At 39.1% G+C, this 24,221-nt stretch overlaps 1 protein-coding gene across 7 annotated transcripts in view; it reads left to right on the top strand.

Annotated features, from left to right (window-relative positions):
• Positions 1-24,221, top strand: part of MYO3A (myosin IIIA) — a 116,505-nt gene that overhangs the window by 75,720 nt on the left and 16,564 nt on the right. For 5 of the 7 annotated variants that reach the window (XM_074534705.1, XM_074534702.1, XM_014270694.3 and 2 more), the window contains exons 20-31: positions 6,069-6,222; positions 7,435-7,523; positions 8,689-8,818; positions 11,185-11,264; positions 11,400-11,441; positions 11,878-11,955; positions 14,858-15,063; positions 17,202-17,313; positions 17,933-18,095; positions 18,735-18,821; positions 21,938-22,061; positions 22,933-23,839. In XM_074534705.1, coding sequence (XP_074390806.1) covers positions 6,069-6,222; positions 7,435-7,523; positions 8,689-8,818; positions 11,185-11,264; positions 11,400-11,441; positions 11,878-11,955; positions 14,858-15,063; positions 17,202-17,313; positions 17,933-18,095; positions 18,735-18,821; positions 21,938-22,061; positions 22,933-23,839 — 2,172 coding nt within the window. The remainder of the gene's footprint in view (positions 1-6,068; positions 6,223-7,434; positions 7,524-8,688; positions 8,819-11,184; positions 11,265-11,399; positions 11,442-11,877; positions 11,956-14,857; positions 15,064-17,201; positions 17,314-17,932; positions 18,096-18,734; positions 18,822-21,937; positions 22,062-22,932; positions 23,840-24,221) is intronic. The other 2 variants (XM_014270703.3, XM_074534717.1) reach the window with 1 other exon arrangement.

Here is a 24,221-nt window from a genome sequence, read left to right as displayed (position 1 = left end):
TACTAGATCTACTGTAATTACTTGGGCATCTTCTTTCCAAAGTATACAAGTTCACAAAAGAAGGGCACTTGGATATTGCTGTTTCTAACAGCTGGGAGATGGAAATAGCACAGACTGCAGCACCAATATTTATTCCTGTCAGACCCAGGCACTGACCAGGTCCCATGGACTTGCATATGTCCACTTTGCTTCAATGTTCACTTGATCCTCCCATGCTAAATTTAAGTCTTCCTTGCTCCAGACTTTTTCCTCTGGTCTCAGGGACCTGGGATTATCAGTCAAGACGAATGCAAAGAAGGTATTGAATATCTCAGCCTTTTCCATGTCATCCACAAACTTGTTCAGCAGCAGGACCACATTCTCCCTAGTTGCCTTTTGTTGCTGAGAGACCAGCCTTGGCATTCTTAGCCCTATTCCTGCACCCAAATAATATTTTAGTCTTCCTTCTCTTTTTTAATTAGAGTCAAGTTTAGTGTAATCTGCCTTTACTTGTTTCTAGGTATCCTATTTCAGAACTTTTTGGCCAGACCTATGTTATTGCAGAGGTTTGTGGTGTCACTGTGCAGTAGGAACAGTTTGCTCCTTTGTATGTGCTTTGCTGCACCATGGTTATTCTGCTACTGAGCAAGTGGGGGGAAAATGAACTTCTTATTTTGACAATATATAGTTTGCCCATTTCTTCCTGTAGGTAGTTAGTACAACTACAGATTCTATAGAAGGGAGAGATAATCGCTATTTACAGAATCTCTAAGTACATCAATTTTACCCATTTCCATTCATTCTCTCACAGATTTCATGGACTCACGGATACATAAAATGCACCATGGTGTGGGTGGGTGGGTGTGTCTGTATTCAAATGGTCTTGCCAAGAAAATTTTTGAGTGACATATAGAATAATGGACAGCAGCTGGCAAGTCCCCATCATGTCTGTTAGGTTCTTCTTGCTGAAATAGCTTTTGGACATATCTTTTACAGCCTTTATCAGTGATTCTTTGCCTCAAACCCTTATTTACTTCAGCATCCATAACCTTTAGGCAAGGTCATTATCTGGCTTTACTTGTTTGCAACATATACATTTTTATGCCTACAGTCCATTTCCTTGGTGGGCTCATAAGAAAAATGTGTGTGATGTGCTATAACCTCACAGTCATGCTCCTGCTGTCAGGTTTAGAGGGTGTTCCACCAGTCCTCTGCACTGTGTTTTTGTGTAAGTGAAGGCCTTCTGTTCTTGATGTAAGAACTCTTTCCTCAGTTTTATTGTTATGGACAAATGTTCTTCATTCAAATCACAAGCTATCACACAGCTATTCTTTTAAGACTATTTTTTCTAGTGCTTATATGCACATTCCTATTCATATTTCATTTACACCAGTCCTAATATTTCTATTGCAAGTGTCCGCATCCAGCCTTTAATACCAACCAGGTGACTGTCTACCTTAATGTACATGAAACCTCTACATCAGATTATATCAAACTTCATTATAGTGTCTTGTAGCAGTCTCCAAAGAGATGACAGGAGTGCAGAAGGAGCTATACAGATTAGATTCATGCAAGTGTGGGTGTAAATCTGCCCCTTTCAGAGATGGGAAATGAGAAATGTGTTATTCTGCATTACAACCCAATGGCACAGAAGGATTTGTGGTGTGATTCATAGTCATTATAAGACATCACTTTTCACTTATTCATTACATGGTTGTCCCAGTTTTACATCACAAAAACAGCTTTGAGATAGCAGGTGGCTCCAGAATCTTTCCTGTTCACTGTAAGGACTCTGCTGTGTTAACTCTGCTGTTTAATTGTAAACTAAAATAAAATATATCACTGATGTAAAACAAACACTAGGATGACCTCTGCCACTTGCTGATGTGTCTTCCTGACTTTACAAATGATTTTATGTGCAAGGGTTTGTGTCTTAGAGTCTAAAAGAATGAAGTTATGTTTACGAGAAGGCTGATGCCAGAAGTCGCCAAGATTTTTGTTGACTTTCCCTTAGCCCTGACTGTTGTGCTGCTGGAGCTGTCCTGTCACTGGGAGCCACTAGTGTCTCTCCACAGCCCCGTGCAGTGCCAGACAGACATGTCAGACTGCCCTGTGCTAGCTCAGAAATCTGTAACACAACACTGCATTGAACCCTGTAGATATACCCGAGAAAGGCTGAAGAATTTAAATACTTTTATACTTCCCTCAAGAGACATAAAATGTACAGATACATTGTTTTTTCATTCCTCTCTCTGTTTTGCTCTGTTCAATATCATATCACTTGCAATTTGATGAAATTTCACAGATCTAGTGGGAAGCTGAGGCCTAATCAGTTGATTATAGTTTAGTTTGTCATTAACTCTTTGTTCACCTAGGAAGTAGTGATTATGCCATCAGAGAAGGTGAATCATATTTAGGCAACTTGACCAGTGAAGCCAAGTAGTAAATACATTCATAAAGCTGAATTGTACTTTCAGTGTTGCAGGTGAAATTGTTTTATCATTGTCAGTGGTCTCTTTTCTGTATCTGAATCTGAAAAGCATTCACACTTTTGCTTTCCTTGGAAGTCTGGCCCACAAAGAAAAAAAAAAAAAAAAAGGTCACAGTAGTGACAGGGATAGAAGAAAGGAACAGTGGTACTATCAGGTACTATCACAACCTGAGGCTCAGGGTGTCAGCTGGAGTGGAGTGTCTGTGGGCCAACATGGACAACTCAAGTCAAAATATGGAGAATTTCTTCTTTATTGTTGACTTAACATTTGCATTTAAGAATAAAAGCTTTTATGCCTGAATGCAATCGCCTTTCCCTAATTTAACAGAAAGACTGAAGTGGGTATATAGTTTAGGATAAAGATAGTGTAGATTCCCACTAGTTAATGGAGACAAATAGATATATCCCTATCTCTGCTGACTGGGGAGAGAATGTGGCCTCTCAGCTTAGTCACTGCTGTTTGTTTTGCCAGCACAAGGGTTTTATTTGGTCAGTATAAAGCAAAGCAGAATTTTTGGACCTTCAGTCCTGTCCTTCAAGGTGTTCCCCTTACATATTAGATACTGTTATGTGTTTCATTCAGCTCCATGATCTGCAGGTCACAATGTCCAGCAAAACAGCCTTCCTATTCCTTTCTCATTTGTCATTCCCCCGTAAGAAGTAAAATGTTTAGCAGATAGCTAAAACATTTTGGAAAGTAGCAAGTTTGCTGTCAGTTGGAAGGATGATAATTTTTGCACTAAATGTATTTAATGTTTATTTTACATTCTCATGACAACTTAATCTTCTAGTTTCAGCTGGAAAAGGTTCCTTGTGAGTAAGTCTCTGGTGTCCCCATTTAAACCAAAGTGTCATCATAAAATGTTCTTGGTAAAATGGCATTACTTTATTAAACATGAAGACCATTTCCTAATGCATTTTGTAATTCTTTATTACCATTGAAACCAGGTGGTACAAGCTAATGTTACATAGTTTTGATCATAGGAAAGATACTAAGTAATACTAAGATGAGATGGGAGCCCAATTAATAGTGTAATTTAATTATTTCTTTTGACATCCCATCTACAGGAATACTTTCTAATAGATTATGCTTTAGAATTTCAAGAAGTAGCTATTTTGTGGAGCTTTCTTGTCACAAAACATCACAGGGGATTACAAAATCCTGTAGCTGATTCATCTTATTAATTCAAATAAGACCTGTTTCATTACAGTTTTATGATGTCCATCATTAAAGCTTTTATACTTGCTGCTTGTATCCTAATGATGTGGTTGAAACCAGCACTGCATCAGAAAATGTAGAACAGTATCATTTCTGAGTCATCTGTCACAATGGTGCCTGGCTTGGTCATCAGCTGTCCTTCAGGAGCCCATGGGAAGTGATGGAGTGAACTCCTTCATGTCCTGCTGGAGAGATGGCAGCATCACCAAAGCTGTCAGGGCTGACACCTGTCCAGTTGTGAGACACAAAGGACACAAACTCAGTGGTCACACACACTGCAGGCTTGGCGGTCAGGCCCTATGTGCTGCCGGGGCAGGGAGGGGAGCAGGTGTTGCTGTTATAGCATGGTAGTAAGCTGCTAAGAGTCCCTTTCTTTTTGAAGGAGAAAAATTTATTCAGCTCTCTAAACCAACCTCTCTCACAAGTATTTGAAGTTGGAAACAGTTTATGACTAGAAAACAAAAGTTTATGGTTGAGGATGTCCAAGTGTCACAGAAACGCTCTCCTCTGACAGACCATCCTGAGCAGTCTCTTCCCCTTGCCCCCTTGATAAGGGCACTCCAGATAATCCTGAGCAGTAACACCTGGTTCCATGAACATCTGTGTGTCAGTGTAGCTGTAGCCCTCAGTTAAACTGCTCTTACTCCCATAACTCTCTGGGAGATAACACAAACTCATTCCCTTTCTGCCACCAGCTCCTACAGGTATATAATTAACTTCTCACCTATATCTGTGATACATTTATTACTCCACTGTCTTGTCCTGCTACTCAGGTCATTGATTACATTAAAAAGCAAAACTCCACCTGTCCAGTGCTTCAGGGGAGACACGAATGAGGTTAATGTTATTTGTCTCAAATGAGGAGTCCTCATGGGGCTGTAGGTGAGATTCTTGTGTGGCATATAAACTGAATTATAACCTATCCTTAGATGAAGAGTGTCCTGGGAAATTACATCAATCTGGATACTGGAAGGGTTTAGATATATATTTCATGTCCTCTTTCAAATGGATCAGCAGATTTTTATTTGTGTTTGTATTTTTAGAGCAGTCTTATTGATTTTATGCCTTTGTTGTTTCTCTGAGATTAAGAGGTATGAAACAGATGCTTTTCCATTGTATATGAAAGTGAACTTCTTTTTTAAATGCTCAATGTGTTGCCTTCTTCACTCATTCAGACTCAAGTGAGTGACACATAAGGAGAGGCCTTCCAAGGTTAGAGGTCTTTGAACTCATTAATGTTAGCCATCATTCATTTTTGTGACACTCTTCTCATAATGGATTCAGGATGGCAAAACTGTGATGTTAACACCCTACATGAATACAACACTTATAAAGTCTATCCTTTGGCAGAGGGATGATTTCAGTCGATCAAAAGCTCTGTGTTTCACAGTACAGCCTGCACAGGACTGAAGGCATCCCTGGCACAAACAGCAGAATTGTGTGGTAGAAAACTGCTATTGCTTTACCTAATTCCAGCAAAAATAATGGGGGGTGGTAGTCCCTAGAGCAACTTTCTCTTGGTAAATCTGCAACTGTTCTCTGCCTTCTAAAGGATTAAGGAAGGTCATTCTTGTACTCTCCAGCTATAATCTAAATTATAGTAAAGATAAAACCATTGCAACATGCTGTGAACGCTTTTGGGTTTTGGTTTTTTTCTTAGTCTGGGAGGAATCCAGATATTTGCAGTCTTCAGGAAAAAAACAGCCAGACCAAACCAAATAAAAAAAGCAAGCAAAGAAGTCCACCCCACTAGCTTTTCTGCTGTTTTTAAATTTTACTGAATACTTTTCCCTAGTTTCTTAAAATGAATGAGAATGTGTTAGAAGCAAATCTGAGGCAATTTATTCAATTCTGAGGAAGTATGTACCCAATTCTTTAATTTTTAGAAAGTATGTGCACCTTTCTTCTCCACTTAAGAATTTTTCCAGGTGTTTGGGGAGGATGATCAAACAAGTAAAGGCACTGGAACCTGTCATCACTTCTGTAAATCTTAGCCATCACTTGGATCTGAGCAATGAGTAGCAATGAGTTGGGAATGCAAATATAGCTCTAAATGGTTAAGAAGTTTTCTACATTTCAGACCAGGGAAATAAATAGACCCTGAGGTCTCTATTTGCAAACAATATACTTTATCTTCTTCAACTCTCTTTAATTCTTGCTATTCCTCTGAAGTACCAAATATGCCATAGGAGTACTGAACTTACATATTCAAAACCAAAATCCCAGCTGACATTTATTTCTGCAAAACCTTGATGGCTTTAACCCTGAGGCACACTCTCTCAATGCAGTTTTAATTTGCTACAATTGACAGTTTGTGAATTATTTTCTGAAGAGGTTCTGTGTACACAGACAAAGCATGCCTTCTCTTTCTTGCTGCAGAATGAATACCTTTATGAAGGTGTTGATGCAAGAGTTATAGAATATGAGGACAACAGGCCCCTCCTGGACATGTTCCTGCAGAAACCAATGGGTTTATTGTCTCTGCTGGATGAGGAAAGTCGATTCCCACAAGCAACAGATCAGACACTTGTAGGTAAGTATATGGTTCATTTCACAGTTTTGCAGCTTGTCTTCTGTTCAGTTCGTGTTTGGCACGTACAGTTGAGGGTACATGCTAGTTATGCTTTTAGTGAGCCCCCATTTCAGTGTCGCAGGGTGTTTGAGGGAGATATACATGCTGGGATGGTTGTGTCCTTGAAGTTCATAGGGAAACATCAAGAGTACAAATGAACCTAAGCTGCTGATCCAGCTTTGAAGTTCTCCCGCCTTCAGGAATTTTTTGCTGCAGAGCTTGAAGAGTAAAGATCAAACTGAGTTAAAACTCTAGGTTCATAGACCAAGAGTTTGCAAAGTTCAGTCATGCTCAGCTGAGATTTTTGATGAGCAATATTTGAGCAAGAAGTTTAATACTTTTGGAGAGTAATGACTGCAAACATGCTTCAGTGACTTTTAGCAAATTATGCTTTCTGAGTGTTTTCTATTCACAAATTAAAAACACCTAAAGTCATTGTAATTCAGATCCTGAATATTTCAGTGCTGTTGAGTAGCTGCAATTACCATTGACTTCATTATTTCAGTGGTATTTCTATGCAGATAAATCCTGGTTTTACTCATTTTTGAATGTACAAAGTGTCAAATTAGAATTTTAGCCAACACCCAATCTGAAAACCTAATAACATCCAGTAACAATGCCCATGTTAAAGCAATTATATGAGCTTGTTGTACTTTTATCCTCATGCTTTTTAGTCTACAGTACAGAAGCATTTAATCAGTGAATGTTTCTTCACAACTCCTCAAGGAATCTGTAGGAAAGATTTCTGCATTGTTTCATATATGTAGATAAAAATCTTGGAAAGGTAAGGCCTGGAAGTGTTCAAAACATGTGGATGTGGCACCTGGGGACTTGCCTTAGTGGTGAACAGAGTGGTGATGGATGGTGGTGGTTGGACTCAATGATCTTAGACATCTTTTCCTACCTTAATGATTCTATGATTCCATGATTTTCTGAGGTCACACATTAAAAAATTGGAACAAAGTAAGTAACTTGTCCAAGAGCTCCCATATTCTCTATCCAGTGTCTTTTGTTACAAGACCATTATGGTATCTCTGTCCTTGAAAACATCAGTGTCTGTTTTGTGCCTCTGCATTGGCTGAGAAGTCAGGAAATCTCCTTGGAGGGAAACAGCTTCAGAAGAGAATGATTGTATAGCAACTCCAGTAAGATAAGCTATGTGTTTCCTTTCAGAAAAATTTGAAGATAATTTGAAATCAAAGTATTTTTGGAGACCCAAAAGAGTAGATCTAACCTTTGGAATTTATCATTATGCAGGAAAGGTAAGACACTTGATGATGTTAGTTGGGGATTGTGGAATGGTAGGACTGGAAGGAAGTAGAAGAGATCATCTGGGTTGATTGTCAACTGCTGTCTCTTCAGTCCAGACATGGGAATGTTGGCAGTGCCTTACATATCAAAAGTAGATCAGCTGATGGAAAATACCTTACCCCTACAAGAGCTATAAAGAGCCTCTTGTAACTCCTCTGGACCTCATCTCCAGCTGAGTTGCATTTCACTAGCAGATCATAACTCACTGCAAGGAGTGGAAAGCCAGGTGTCCCTCTACCATTCCTATTACCAGCCATTGAAGATGGGGAATTACACCAGTGCCCCATCAATGTTTAAAAACTCCTTCATTAGGAAGTTTCTTCTGCTGTCCAACTTATGTCTCCATTGCTGCCATGTAAATTCATTACCTCTAGTCCCGCTTACTGGGGAACTGAAGAACAATTTATTTCCTCTTTACAAGGTATTTTGTCATTTAAGACTGTTGCTGAGTTGTTCTGTGATGGGTTTTTCTAAATATTATGTCCCAGTACTTTCTACTCTTGACAGGTCAGGTTTTCTTGTGAATCTCTTAGACCATCAAGATACATCCCTGAAGCTACATTTTGAATTAGGTACTCAATAATTGGAATTTTTAGAGAGATTTCAGTTGCCAATATGCAGTTTGTGATTCTGAAAACTTCCTCTACAATTAATACAGAAATCCCTGGAAGAAGTGTTAAGTCCTGGGTCCAGTACAGCATAATATGAATAGCACAGAGAGATTGTACAGTCATATGGGTAATGCTGTGTGATGTGGTTGAAATCAAGTGCATTGTTAATTGGGCATCAGCATATGTACAGGTGTAAAGGAGGACTGCAATACACTTGTCCTGGTGATAAATCCACACAGGTTAAAACTACTACCTGCATTAGGAAAAAAAAAAGTTTCAAGCTACTTTGGAATTATAGATTTGCTTTTAGTGATTTGCATCATATCTCAGTATTGAAAAGGTGGAACTTTCAGTGATCAAAAAAGTAGACTAGAAGTGAGAGTGAGCCTGATGGCTAAAAAACTATTTGTAAATCTTGTTATAGTAAAAGCCCTATTCCAGAAAGCTTAAATTTACAATTACTTTTCAAAATCCAAGAAGATGTATAAATGCACTTTTTAAACAGGTTCTATATAATGCAAGTGGATTCCTAGCCAAAAACAGAGATACTCTGCCAGCTGATATTGTGCTGTTGCTGCGATCATCTGAAAACAACCTGACACGACAGCTGGTAACTCACCCTCTCACAAAAACAGGTATTGCTGTGTGCTGATCTTCTTAGTTTTCTCCAGTTCATGCTGACTACTGCTAGGTTTCATATGAACACTCATTGATGACTTTATACACTTTGTGGCTTCACTTTCCAACCATGGAATCTATACTGAATGGAGCTGCAGCCGTCTCAAGCTGCAGGGGAGATATTGGTCTGGTCAAGTGCCAAGTAAGTGGTAGAGACTTCTTTCAGGGTCCTGTCTTCAGGGTGGGGGATCAAGACAGGGAGCTGAGGACTGAACAGGAAGGATCAGGTAAGTCACTGGCCTGTTTTAGACAGGGCATATATAAATTGCCTCAGTGCAATTTATCTCTAAGTGGTAGACAGCAAAGGTTGGGGCTCCTAACATCTGTTGCAAAGACTGAGAAGACACTCCTCCATTTTCAGTCTTAGAGCTCTTTACAATAGGTAACCGATGGGGTCCTTGTAGTAAGCTTTTCCTGAAGAAATTTGTAAGTAGAGGTGGAGGAATAAAATTGGCTCTACAGAAGTTACTCCTAAATTGCACCTTGTTTGAACTATGTCCTTGCAAAGTGTCCTGCCTTCCACTGCAGGATGATGGGTAAGTCTCCTTACAACCAGGTTGTTATTGTGTTGTAGTACTCCCTGTGTGATGGCATTGGTGCCATACAGTAAGTACTTTACAACATTACTTTCTTGTACAATTACATGGGAGACATATTTCTAGCTGAACAGAAAAACTAAATTGGAAGAGCCTAATGGAAATGAAAATGTTATCATAACTTAGCGAAGCTGAGGTTTTGGCAAGGCTTCTGTTCTTTACTAAGGGAGCTTTGCTAATAGAATGAAAAATTTGGTCTTGGAATTTTATTTTCAGTGAGTGTTCCTGGAAAAGCACAGAGCTCAATGCCCTTGCCTGAACTTTTTGACTTGTTGATATTTGCTAATATACTAAACTATAATTTCCATAGATTCCAAGTGAGCATCCAAATAGTTCCAAGAACTGATCCCAAGTCTTCATGTTTTGCAAGATAACTCTGAAGGCTGTTTTGGTCTTCTTGTTAAATATTGTGAAACACTGCATGTAGCATTTCAAAACTGACTCAAATCTTCCAGCTACAGCCAACTAAAAGTTAGGTTTCTGATCTGTGTTATTTATCTAGAATCAGAGTAATTGCAGAGAATTACCCAAAGTCCAACCCATCTTGCCTATCTCAGGTGTTTCTCTTGGGATGGGAAAAATCTCCTCTGAAGGTGTCTCTCCTCACTGAGTATATCAGGGATCCTGTAGACATCTCACTTTCAGATAGCTAAAGTTAGCTGTGAGTAATCCTCTCTTTTTCCTTCCCACCCTGTGGCATTCGGCTGAACCCCATGGAAGTTTAGGCCTTGGTATCATCACATAATACCAGGTGCATTACCATGACACATATTTGCAGCTCTTATCCACGTCTTCCTGATAGTAGCTGAGCACAGGGAGATACAGGCTCTCTCAGGGGAGAGGGAGATCCCAGAGGTGTTGTGTTATTAGCAGAAGCGGTGGCAGCATGCAGCAATGTTTAGAGTTTATCAACACGGAGAGACATGATGGAAAGCTCAGCAGAATTTTCATTATTCCTTGAAAAGACCAAGTCTGTGTAAAGCATGTCAATGCACCTAGTCCTTCAAGGTCATCATAATGAAGGTATTGCTTGGCTTAGAGTTCCAGAGTTAGAGCTTTAAGACTTTGTGCTAGTTAACCAAACAGAGCCAGTGAACAATAGCTGAAACATTCCCACAGGGCTGCTTATTCTGATTAATGGTTAGAATGCCTCCCTGGGACAGTTTTAGTCCATGTGAGCTATTAGCCTTCCAGGAATACTGAGCCACACTTCAGAGAAAGGACAGGCCAGTGATGGTTTCCAGCAAGTTCTGTGATACAATCTTATTTTTCCCAGGAGTTGAAAGCGAAGTAAAGAGTAGAGTTTAGGTGCATAAACTTGAGCCATGTCACTTTTCCTCAGGGCCAGAGAAGGGTATTAGCACATTTTTCTTTAATATGTAGCATTAGAACTAGAATAGTACAGTAAGATTCTTAGGGTAAAACCGCAAGGATGCTCTAGGATGTATCTATGTTACCTTCTACAGTAGTCTGTCTGTTTATTTTTTTATCTAGCAGATGATGTGTGAGCTGAAGGAGAAAAAAACATGTTCTGTGTTCATGCAACTTCTTCAGAGCTCATTCCATCCCAAGGGTTAAAGGGGAAATGAGGACACACTCTGAAAAAGTCAATGACCTTTGTAATCATATGGTTGCACTGGGGGCATGAATAGGGTGGGTCAGAATCATTCTTAGTTTAGATGAGATGTCATCACTTTGGTAGGTTATTTTCTTTCATCTTCCCATAGGTAACCTGGCACACACCAAAAGCAAAACTACAATCAGTTATCAAATGTGGACCTCCCAAAAATCAATCAGTCATACAAAGGTAAGAAAATTGATTTTGTGATTCTGCATTGAAGCCTAATTTAAACTAGAAAGGCAGTAGCTGTTTTGGTATTGAAAGTAAGTGAGTAACCCCTTCCTTGGTTTTTCTCCCTCTTCTATTTTCTTTTCTGTTTAGCTGGATATCTTTGTGTTGTGCAATTCATATTCCTTCCGTGAGGTAAAAACCTAACATTTCCCTTCTTTCTGGCTATAGTTTTATAACAACTTCAGGGGGAAAAAAATTATTATTTCCCAGCTGTACTGTAGCAAAAAGAGAAAATATTGGTGTGGAATATAGCCACATTTCTTAGAAAACTATCAAATTAACAATGATGATGAAATAACAGACAGGACCTCAGACATTGTTCAGTTATTTGTGGCAGTTATTAGATGCTCTGTTACCAACTTGTGCCCTTTGTGTGTGTGAATATTTGTGTATTGTGTAGCAAAGTGTTGGTGTAACTGATTTGTGCTAGTGATCATGCTGTAACTTTTGCTGTTTAGAATACTTTTTAAATTATTTATGTTCTCTGAGGGATGCTTTCTTGTGGCATTGGAAAGGGCACTGCGGGCTAACTAGAGATAAAAAGTTAATTTTTTCTTCATCTTTATAGAATGAAGCAGGAGATACTGGACATCATCCAAGAGAAACAACCAGCATGAAAACACAGACAGTTGCTTCTTATTTTAGAGTAAGATATCAGATCTTTTAATACGTACTTCTGGAGTACAAAAAAATGTTTATTCTTTTACTTTTTGAAATGCACCTGTTGAGTTAGACTCAGTAGTGATCCATTTTAGAGTTTGTGAACTGCATATATGATGCAGCAGTCTGTGCAGTACAAATACCTCGAGAAGATTGTGATGTTTCATCTTTAACTGTAGTTGATTACACAGCCACATTGCTGTCATGATGATGTATGATGATCAATATTAATCTTTCACTTGCTTGTTTTTCCACCAAAGAAGATAAAGGGAGATTGGACATTAGTGGTGTATCATTTCTTAAGAGTTTAAGAAAGAGGGCAAAGCAGGAGCTCCAGAGAAAGTTCTTGATGGTCACTGCACAGAGGCTGCCCAGAGTTCATCCTTGTGGCTCCTTCAGCAGTGCTCTGGATCTTCCCAAGCACTGGCTCTGCTGCTGGTCCTAAAACAGCAAATAGCAGTGAAGAGCACCTGAAGTGGCACACAGAGTTGGTTCTGCTCTGAATTTCCAACTCTTGTTTAGTCATCTCTCCCAGCAAACCATAAAGTGGCTGAGGGAGTGTTCATGGTGAATTTAGTGCACAGCTTAAAGGAATGCCAAGTTTGCTGATGACACTAAATTGAGAGGACCTGCCAACTTCTTGAGAGCAGAGAGGCCCTGCAGAGATACCTCAACAAATCATATGACAATTCAGAAAGACAATGGCCAAATTCTGCACCTGGGATGAGGTAGCCCTGATTGTGTGTAGAGACTGGGGAATGAGAGGCTGGTGAGCAGTGCCACAGAACAAGATCTGGGGGTTCTGGTCCATGGCAAGCAGGAACCTGAGCCAGCAGTGCCCTGGCAGCCAGGAGGGCCAACCCTGTCCTAGGGAGCATCAGGCACAGCATGGCCAGCAGGGCAAGGGAGGGATTGTCCTGCTCTGCTCTGCCCTGGGGTAGCCTCACCTCAAGTGCTGGGGGCAGTTCTGGGTGCCACAATGTAAGAAAGAGATTAAACTGTTAGAGGCCGCAGGAGGGCCATGAGGATGGTGAAGGTCTGGAGGGAGCCCTATGAGAAGCAGCTGAAGTCACTTGGTCTGTCCAGCCCGGAGAATGGGAGGCTGAGGGGAGACCTCACTGGGACCTTCAACATCCTCACGAGGGGAAGAGGAAGGGCAGACACTGATCTCTTCACTCTCGTGACCAGTGACCGAACATAAGAAAAGGGCACCAAGCTGAATCAGGGAAGGTTTATGTTGGATATTAGGAAAAGGTTCCTCACCCAGAAGGTGGCTGGGACCTGGAACTGGCTCTCCAAGGAAACAGTCACAGCACCAGCCTGGCAGAGTTCCAGGAGTGTTTGGACAATACTCGCAGGCACATCGTGTGATTCTTGGGGTGTCCTGCACCCAGGGCCAGGAGTTCAACTTGATGATCCTGATGAGTTCCTTCCAAGTCAATATATTCTATGATTTTATGGCCTGTAGGAGTTCACTTACATCTATGTCAGAACAATGAGGAGCCAGATCTCTCTTTTTGAGATACAGTTGCACAGCTTTGTGGACTGTGAAGGATAATTTCAGTTTAGGTACCACAGTTGTCAAAAGCTATATACTGTTCGAATATTCTAGATGGAAAAAAAATACTGAATCTCATTCAAATTAATGTCTATGATTCAGTGCATTATCAGCACTTTTAGCATCAGAGGCTGCAAATGAGTTAATTATGTTTACACTTTTCTGATACTATTTTCTGCCATGGACATCCTTGCTTAGATCATGATAGCTAATGCTCTTAAATGAAAATCCACCCTTCAGCCCCACTGGTTTACTCATACACAGAAATCTATGGGTGACTGAGAAAAACATATGCCACCTCAGACTGCATGGAAAAAAAGATATCCATTAGCGTGTCCTACTTGTTTGTGTTCATTTGGCACACTGGTGATGGAGCTAATTAAGCACTTTGCTGTATGGTGCAGCTTCTGTCCAGAACGGAATTGCACATTTTAATAGGAAACATATGGCTCTTGACGTCCTACACTGGTTTCATGTAACCAACCTACTGCTGAGCTGCATTACCTCCTGGCTGTCTCTTTCTGTTGAGTCAGGTTGAATCTTGAGGAATGAGCATCTTCATTTGTGTTTTAATTTGATCCTCCCATGAAGCAGTCTTTCAAAACACCAGTCGAGGTTGTTAACAGTCAGATTCCCCTCAGCTGGCATGGAGAGGCTGCATCCCCTCTGCTAGGCTGGTACTCTGGGGAGGTGGGAAAATTGCAGCTTTGGGTTTGTGATCTAGTTTTGCCCTCCTTGGAAGTTTCCTCTTAGCAGGGCAGTTACTGTATCACCATCAGTCGATGCAATGAACAGGACACACCAAGATCAGAGCAGTTCAACCAGCCCTTCTTCTGGGGTAGCCTTGGTTTCCTCCAGTGAAGGAATTGAAATATTTACTGGCTTGCTGCTGTTCCACTTCCCATCCATAGATGGATTATTTACTCTCTGGTGAACACAGGTCTTCAAATAGGTGACAACAATAAAAAGAAAAATGGCTGTAATTACTTAGCAAAGCTCCAAGATAAGCAAGTAAATGTGAGTGTAAGTATTCTGTCATATGTTGGACATCATGGAAATCTGTGAGAATGTCCTGGATGAAATTTGGTACATTTATTTGGAAGCAGTATTTCTCACAAGTAGTATAAACTAGTAGAAGCTTTTCTAGCTTAGAAAAGCTAGAATTTTTTGGGGGTCATTTACTTCATCTACTCTTAAACTATCAGCCTAATGACATGTATATGGTTTTGGACATGATTCTGATCATATGAAATAAAATTTCAACTACACATGGACCTAAATACTAGTTTCATAAGTATGCTGGTGACAGATCCCTTGTTATTTTTTGCAGTATTCTCTGATGGATTTGCTATCCAAAATGGTCGTTGGCCAGCCCCATTTTGTCAGGTGCATCAAGCCCAACAACGACCGTCAGGCAAACAAGTTTGACAAAGAGAAAGTGTTGGTTCAGCTGCGTTACACGGGAATCCTGGAGACAGCACGGATCCGCAGGCAGGGTTACTCACACCGTATACTCTTCGCTAACTTCATAAAACGGTAACATCAACGTGAAGAAGCTATTTTCTCTCCTACTGTTGCCAGCCAGTGCTTGCTAAACACCAGCATTGTTTTTGGCATGGTCTTTGAAAATAAATACAAAGACATTTCCTGTGACAAAGAAGGTTATATACAGAATGACCAAGAGTAGTTCAGGCACAAGATTAGTAACCTCTTTTTGATGGGTAGGGAAAGATGATGAATCACAGAATGATTTCTGTGATTCAGGCTCTCTGAGCATTTGGGTAGAAATTTACTTGCTTATACTCTGCAAGTTTCTTCAAGGACTTAAGTATTAGAAATGCATTACTTCAAATCAAAGCCAAGAATTTGCAGCCACAGCATCCAAGGAACACCACAGTTTCTCTAGCTCCCAAGTTTCAGCACTGTGCAACATCTGCTTGTGCAAGGGTAGATGATCATTTGGGATTCCTAGTCTAGGGCTGAAAAGTTTATTGAGTGCAATAAACTGCATAGTGTTGTTTAAAATATAATTCATAATATTAGTCACTTCTGTTAAGAAGCAGAGTAATGAACTCAGTGTGGTTGTATTATTCCTTTAGCTACCTTCTTCCTCCACCCCAAAAATCTGTACTTCTCTCTTACAAATAAGGACCCTGAGTATTTGACTCAGTCAGAACAGAGTTGTATGGAACAGAGATCAAAACTAGGAAGAAGTAAGCATCACCTATTTGGACAGAAGCACTTAAAAGAAATAATGCACTAGAAAGAGAGAGCTAGCAGCAGAATGCTGCAGGTGCATGAGATGAGAGGGGAACAGCAACGTGATGGTTTTAAAGCCCTGTTTCTGGAAAAAATAATCCTGGAACTGTTGCTGTTTTGGAAGAATGCAGCTTTTAGAAGAGTGCAGCATGGAAAGAGATAATTATCACTACATGATGTGCTGTAGCTTTTGGTAACAGATTTTTATTTAAAAAAATCCAAACTTAACTGTTCAAGTAACATAGATGAAAGCAATAAACATAATGGAGTAGGTCTCTAGAGACTGTGCCCCTGATTACAGTGAGACTGTGCAGATCACTCCCACTGAGGATGTGGCCCTCTAAGGAAAAAGAATTTTTATTAAATCTATGTCTTATTTTGGGTTTGGGTTTTTTTTAGTAGTTGAGAGTTACAGGTAGACCTGAGATAATGGCATCATTATTTGGTTGTAATAAAAATAAGCCAGTTCATTGTGTTTTACAAAAAGAAAAAAAGGGAACTGTAGGTGGTAATGAAGAAATCGACATTGTCTCTTTTATTATTCCATGAGCAAACTGTTACCATCATTTAAAGCTGGTAAACGCAGGCTTTGTGTTTAAAGGCTGAATAACAAGAAAACCAGAATGTACTGTCAGGAAGCACATATAATTAATGTAATTTTCTTAAATTAAAAAAGCCAAGATAGATATGGTTCATTTTGTTATAGAGCATTTTGGAAAGTCCTGGAACAAACATTTTCTATCCAGCAGCTGAGCTGGTGTATCACAGGTAATTTTTATGACTGAGCATCGTGACCTCTTTTCCTAGTCAGAATTAATTCTGAGTAATGATTTTGCCAGATTAAGTGCTTACAGATGATGTGTCACAATGGCACTTACATGTTCCAAAAGGATCTGCAAAACTGATTCCAAGGAGCTAACAAGAGCTGGGATTCATCTCAGTATCTATTCAGATATTAAGTATCTCAAAGGCAGATGGTTTAGCACATGAGACAAGATAGGAAATTTTCGTGACATTTCTAAATATAAAATAATATAATTTAGACAGAAAAGCTTTTAAAATATTCTTATTTTATTTTTATATTGCCACTGAAATCACTTTCACAGTATGTAGTCAGCAGGAATGAAATGATGTGGTGCTGTTCTACTTGGGTTGAATTCTTTTTAAAAAGCTTCTGGTGTTGGTATAGAATTAAAAAGCCCTCCAGGGTGTGTAATATCTCACTCATCCACTTTTGATTGAGTTTCTTAGTACTGTGTATAAATAACTGCACTTTCTTTCATATGCTGTTTTGGCTTTTTCAGTGCTATGTTTTCTTTCATGCAATTGTTTTTATTACTTAAAAGAATGGTTTAAATGTATTTGCATGTATTATCCTCCATTATTCAAACAAAGAATCATGCATTTGTCTTTAGGTATTATCTCATCTGTTACAAAACAAATGATGATCCTCCAGTCAGCCCGGAGACCTGTGCTGCCATCTTGGAAAAAGCCCACCTTGACAACTGGGTTCTTGGAAAAACTAAAGTAATTTTCTAATAAACTGTACCTTCTTCATTCTAGTATGCCATTGTTAACATATTAAACAATTTGTTTTCTCATCCATTTGGTTGGAGTAGCTGTTAGTCTCTACTCTTTTTAAAAAGCAAAGTCCTTAATACACACCAGGAATGTGTTGGCAACCCTTGTTCTGGATTCATTTTTCAGGACTTATGCGAGTTTCATGCTTGATAAAAACAATTTAGCAAATAAACTATCCTTTATGTTTAAAATTGGGAAACGGAGAAATTGAAGGATCCAGATTTGGATCATCATTAGATTTGTGAGGTTAACAAAACTGTCAGCCTTGTAGTTTTGAAAACAGATTTATAATTACAGCCTGAAGGTTTGCACTGGAACTTTACAAAATCTTGCCATAAAAAAATTAATATGCAGAGACTGATGAAAGATGCTGAAGAGAAGAGTAAGGTAAACTAATATCCCAAACAATGAAAATGTTATCTCTAAGAATTATCCTTTAGGTACTACAACTGAAAGGTCTGTTCATCATTTGAAACCAACTTGTAACTCTTGCTGATGTTAAATGGATCGAGTGAATAAAGGGCAGGGAAGGTAAATAAAACTTCTGTTTGTTTCTCTTTTTAAGGTATTCCTCAAATACTATCATGTGGAGCAGCTGAATTTAATGCGGAAGGAGACAGTTGACATGATTATTTTGATTCAAGCTTATGTCAGAGGGTGGCTGGGTTCCAGGAGATACAAAAAGATAAAGGAACAAAGGGAACAAAGTGCTATTAAAATACAGTCAGGTAATAGCTTTAAAACATTTAACATTTTGCTTAAAGCTAGTGCATGTGTACAGTTGATCAATGAATGTGCATGCTGGATATGGATTTTGTTTTTTCCTGCTGTTACATTTGACAAGATATCTTATACTTGGTCATATCTGTTCTTATGAAAAAAATTTCTTTTAACCAGGTTATGACAATCTCTTTACTGAAATTACATTTATCAGTGTTATATTTAAAAGGCAATTTTAAGAATGGAAGGATGTGATTGCACAGATGATACTCTTATTAATAATATTCTGGCATGCACTGACAAGGTTGTATAATGTAATAATGAAAATAAAATACATTAACTGTCCTAGATAATAAGGCCAATTACCCTGTTGATGGAGGCATCAACTGATTTTTTAATACTTTCAAACATAATCTTATTTTACATTCTGATTATCTTGTGGTTTATATTCATTTGTTTCATAATAACTTTATTAACCAGAAAGTGTATTTTTATGTAGATTTACTATTTGTGCTTGTTTGCCATGTTTTCTGAAACATAAAGCCTGTAAAATATTTATGAATATTTTAATAGAGGTCTGTAATTCCAGAATATTTTTATTCATTTTGTACCTAGTGGATTACCTAGTTTTTAACATCTCTTTTCAGCTTACAGGGGGTATGTTGCTCGTAAAGAATACAAAAATGCAAAGCATAATAAAAAAGTGGAAGAATATATGATCAAATTTCAAGCAAGTAAGAGTTGTTTGCTTTCTTGGCTTTTAATGTGTTATCCATACGCAGTGTGTTGACCCAGATTCTCACTATACTGATTGACTATGCTCATTTGCACGTTCTGAGATATAACTTATCTATTGTGTGTCTATATACAGTGGCTGAAATGGGTGACTATTCTGTTACCTGTGCCTCAGAGTGATTTAGGCATTTTCCACTGCTATGAAGTGGGATGCTCAGATTCCATAGCAAACCTTGTCACTCCTAGTCTGAGTACTACAGCTGCCCAGCTGTGGGTGTTGTTGAATTCCACACAACACTGTCTGCATATCATGAATGTATGTGTGCTGCTCAATTAGGAACTGGGTTTGTTATGTATCAGTAATGGTTATATTTGGGAAGACTGCAAGCTGTAAATTCACTGATGTCTTTCTTGCCATGGCTTTTTCTCCTTTGCAGCCATAATGACCCTGGGCCCAGATGTTGCTATGGGACGCCCCTTTTTCCTCCCTGTACTTTGGTCTCCCCTGTCCCTGCAGAGACATCCCCAAGCTAGACACAGTCTAGGCAGCTCTGAAATCAGGAGCAGTACAGCTGGAGAGACATGGGACTGAAGCCAGGTTGGATCTGAGCAATCTCTGAGCAACCCCATCTAGTGGAAGGTATCCCTGCCCATGGCAGCAGGATTGGAACTAGATGATCTTTAGGATGCCTTCCATCCCAAGCCATTCTATGATTTTATGATTCTATAAAAACAGCTGGCACAAATCTGCACAACATTTTCAGTAATTACAAAGATGGCAACCCAAATATAATCTAGTGTTGCCAGTACTCAGACTGTCTAGACTTAAACAACCTGATATGCCTTCATGAGTATATAACACCACCAGTGTTGGTTTTAGTCATTGTCAGATGCATTCGTTAATGGCATTGGACCAGTGTGTACTGAAGATCACTTCACTGCAGTTGATAGAACTTCATCAGTATAGAAAACAATCTAAAACCAGCATAAAATCCAGTAGCGTGCCAAAAATTATTACATATCTGAATGCAGCCAATTATATTAGTATATTTAGCAAATGCAAAAGTATAAACTTACCATTTTACTCTGTTAATGTCCCAAATGTTTCTTTTTGTCCACCTTCTTTCATGTCTTGCATTTCAACTTCTTCAGTGCACAAGAAGCCAAAGCTCAAACGAAGTTCATTTTTATTTAGCTATCTCCATTTCCCCCCCATTTATTTCTAAAGCAATACAAAACTTCTCTTCCAGTTTGAAAACAAAGTTTAGATAGCAACTATAACATTACAAACTTCCCAGAAAACCTCAAAAGTGAACCAGAATAGTCTAAAAAGACTAGATGCAGCTTATATTGCCATGCTTGATTTGTTTCAAAACTACTCCTGTTGAGTTGCTTTTATATGAAAGTGGAAAGATAATTGTCTCAGAAGTCCAGGAAACTCAAGAAGTATTCCAAGTGCTTTACAATTTCCACTTTTCTAAGGCTCTGTCAGACTGCAATATAAGATCCAACTGTGCTACTTCCAATAAGTATTTGTGTTTCTTTGTTATATCCAGTTAAATTCAGTTTTTGCTATATCCAGTTACCAAGGTGTAATTTTGCCCATTTTATATGGTCCTTCTTACATCGATTGACTGCACCTAGTGGAGCCCAGGCTGGTCTAAGTTATGAGTGGGGAATGCTAGAGCACATAAAACTTAGCACTAAGTTATATGAATGTGTTGGAACAGACTGCTAATGCTCCCTTCTTATTTTCGAGTGAGCTTGACCTTTTCACTGTGATGCAAAACACTCTCAGCAGAGTTGAAGAAAGAGTCCCATATATACCATGTCCACAGGATGTTTAAGTCACCTGAATCCACTATCCCCATACTCCTGGTACTGCATTTGGAATTAAACAGAAATATTTTGACAAAACACTATGTTATTTTTATTTTGCCAGGGATTAACGGATTTGTCAAAATCCCTAATTGCAGATTTGTCCAAATCACAGCACTGTGGAGACTGTGCCAGTTCCCATTAGGAAATTATTTGCAAGTTCAAAAGTTTTTGAAGCAAGATTCTGAATGCAATTCAGTTTCTGATTAGGACACTTCAGTGTAGATGTCTAAATGTGATCTAGGTGTCTAAACTGCTGTTATAGTCAGTAGAGCCTAGGGTTTGATTAATTTTATTCAAAATCAGCAAATGCTCAGCTCATTTGCCCTCATACTGGTATCTAGTGTCATTCGAGGTGCCCTGGTTATCTGGTCTGGCCTCCAGCTCTCTTTCACCAGGTATAGCCAACTTTTCCTGTCCAGAAAGTCCCATCTGTCCCGCTCTTTCCGCCAGCTCCATGTGGATGCCTTGCTATCCTGGAGCACTTCAGACGGCACCAGATACCAACGTGCTGGCAACTGCATCCAGGCCCCAGTGACCGTCAGCACCTATGGGGCCCAGGGAAGGCCCATGTTTGAGTCCTTATTTCTGGTTCAAACCAGAACATTACCCTTGTGCCTCCCACAAAGCAGTGGTAGGGAGTTTCTCAGCCACGGTGCACCTGGTTACTGTGGAGCTTAGCACATCTTTCATGCTGAGCATTTGCATTTTGAATAATCACTCTTTGCAGGAGGAGCACGAGCTAAGTCTTCTGTGACTGCTGAGCTATAAAATTCTCAGTTTCTCTCTGACTTATTGAATGTTCAGCTAATTCCAAGCCTGTGCCAGTTGACAGCCTGGTAATCTCTATAGGCTGATAATCAGGCATTTCCCATGGAAATGAAAGACAGAGTCAAATCAATTGCCTGAATCAGGCAAAGCCAGGTACATTAAGCTCAAAGTACTGTGTTCTAGAGGCCCTTGTATAGCTCTCTGCTTCTGTTTTATTCTGCATCTTCCTATATTTTCTTTTGAAGAAAGAGTTTGTTTGTATCCTCATGTAGAATGGGTACAGCTTTCTGAAATCTCAAAAAGGTTTTATGGGAATCATTTCAGACGAAACATAATCATAATAGGCACCCTGGTCTGTATTTCCTTATTAGCTTTTGTTTAATGCTGTTAGTATTTGACTGTCTGAAATGTATGTGGCACCCATTGCTTGTTGCCTAAGGTTGTTTTGCATTACAATTTGTATCAGTTGCCAGAGGATACTTACTCAGGAAGAAGAGAAAAGAACTAACTGAAACAAGAAGCAAAGCAGCAACAACAATTCAGTCTCACTACAGGGGATATAAGGAGAGGAAGGACTTCAAAAGCAGGAGGTAGTGCTATTTTCACTTATGTCACTCAAACGTGTCCCTTTCCAGTAATTACAGCACTGAATAACAATATTATAAGATAAGATTGAAGAAAATTAGGATTATTCTAGATATGTATGCAGAAGTAATGTATATTTATGTGAAGGTTTTTAATGGAAGTAGCCAATTTTCTTATCTTTTCAAGCCCAAGGAATAAAGGCACATTTAGGAGAAAGATGAACAATACTGTACCTGCCTGTAATGTTAATGTAACCTATAGAAGAGTCTCTTTGGAATTAGCTTATAATAAAAAAATGTTCAGACAAGAATGAGATAGATATCTGCAAGGAACTGTTCTTGTTTTAAGACACTGTTCAAGATAAGCAAAGGTGATGACAGAGGAAACACAGAATACCTTTAGGATTGTGTGTATATATACATTCTTGAAATGCTAAGAGGTTTATGCCTTATGTTTCTGTTAACATTTAAATTAATACTTTACTGTTTTATCTTATTATTTATTAATTCTTTACTATTTTACACAACCTAGAGTCTCTTCCTGGCAATTTTCCATTAATTTTAACAGGGATGTCCCTTTTTACTTAAGAGATGATGGTGTTGATGATAATAATATTATTCCCTTTTCACTTTAAGAGATACTACTACTACTACAGCTATTACTACTACTACTACTAATAATAATAATAATAATAATAGTAATATAACAACAGAAAATGCTATCTTTAATTCCAGCTATATGCACTAAATCTTTCCCATGTTGCAGTGTATCAAATTGCTAGTTTGTATACAAATACCACCAAAGGTAGTTGTAAAGTTGTCTCTATTCTTCATCTCCTTCAGCTGTAATTTTTGCCCAAAACTCTGTTCCATTCAGGGAATCACTTAGAAAGCAAGAAATTGAAAATGCAACCACTAGCATGAAGGAAAATGATGAACAACTTCAAGATCGTGAAGAAAGTCCAACTGAGAGTGCCCTCCCTAGAACAGAAGAAGCAGCTGCCATAGCAGAGGATGAATTATCTGCTGTGGAATTCCTTGAAGCACAACTGCAGCCAGCTCAAAATGATACACTGGAAGAAGTAGCAAGTGAGGAGACTCAAGATGAATCTGATGCTGTCACTGACAGCAAGTGCTGTGGGTACAGTGACACAGGGAATGGAGAGGGGCAACAGCAAACATCTAGTGAAGGAGAGGCAGCTCCTGTGAAGCAGAACCTGGCAGTAGAAGAGGTTAGTGAAGGTGAAGAACAGGACTCTTTGGAAGAGTTACCCAGCAAATCTTCTGTCAAAACCTCAGCTGAACCTAGATTCCAGCAAGAGCAAGATAATCAAGATACACTCAGTGCAGACTTGCAAAATCAAGAATCTGCTGTGGTCCAGCCCAGAACCGACAGGGATGTGGAAAGAAACTACCTAAAGTGTGAAGCAGTGATGCCTACAGGAGCTAAAGGAATCACAAGGAAAGAGTCACTGAGAAGAGGCTCATGGAAGCAAGCTGAGGCAGAAAATCAAGATTCAGAAGACAAAGAGAAGGCAGCAGTAGTAATTCAGAGCAATTACCGGGGTTACAGAAGGAGAGGACAACTCAGAAAAGAAGGGAAACTACCTTGCAAAAGTCAAGAGAAAACAATAAAGGAGCCAACAGAAGCAATACAGGTTCAAAATAACAATCCCCAAACAACAAAAGGTAGGGAAAGCACCAGTACAGAGGCTGAAGACTCTAAGACACTGAAGGGAGACTCAGAGAAAGAGGCTTGTGATTTGGCAGCCTTTTCACGACAGGTAAGAAGCTTGTAAGCAATGTAGGTGGAACATAATACTCTGAGCAGTGACAGAATGGCAAAATTATTTTATGGACTTCTATGGCACTAAGGTTTTGCTCTCTCAACTAAGACAGAGATTTTGTAATGTGTGTTCTATGAAAATGCATATTTTGGTTTGCAAGTGAAAGCATTCTTTTCAGGAAGGAGGAAAAGTCAGAGTACTGGCAAAAATAATGTTAATCTGATTTAAATTAAATGCAGAAGCTTTGCCTTCCAAATGTTTGTTTACCCATCAAGGTCCCTACAATTCAGTACACTTGTGAAATGTCCCTGGAAATGAAACTAAAGCTGCTGTGCCAATGTCAGAGACTTGCACATACATAGAGCTGTATGTGCAAGTC

Source organism: Zonotrichia albicollis, chromosome 1, assembly GCF_047830755.1.
Source record: "Zonotrichia albicollis isolate bZonAlb1 chromosome 1, bZonAlb1.hap1, whole genome shotgun sequence".
Lineage (NCBI taxonomy): Eukaryota > Metazoa > Chordata > Aves > Passeriformes > Passerellidae > Zonotrichia > Zonotrichia albicollis.
The sequence above is the reverse complement of the archived record's forward strand: the minus strand, read 5'-3'. Positions and strand labels throughout refer to the sequence as shown.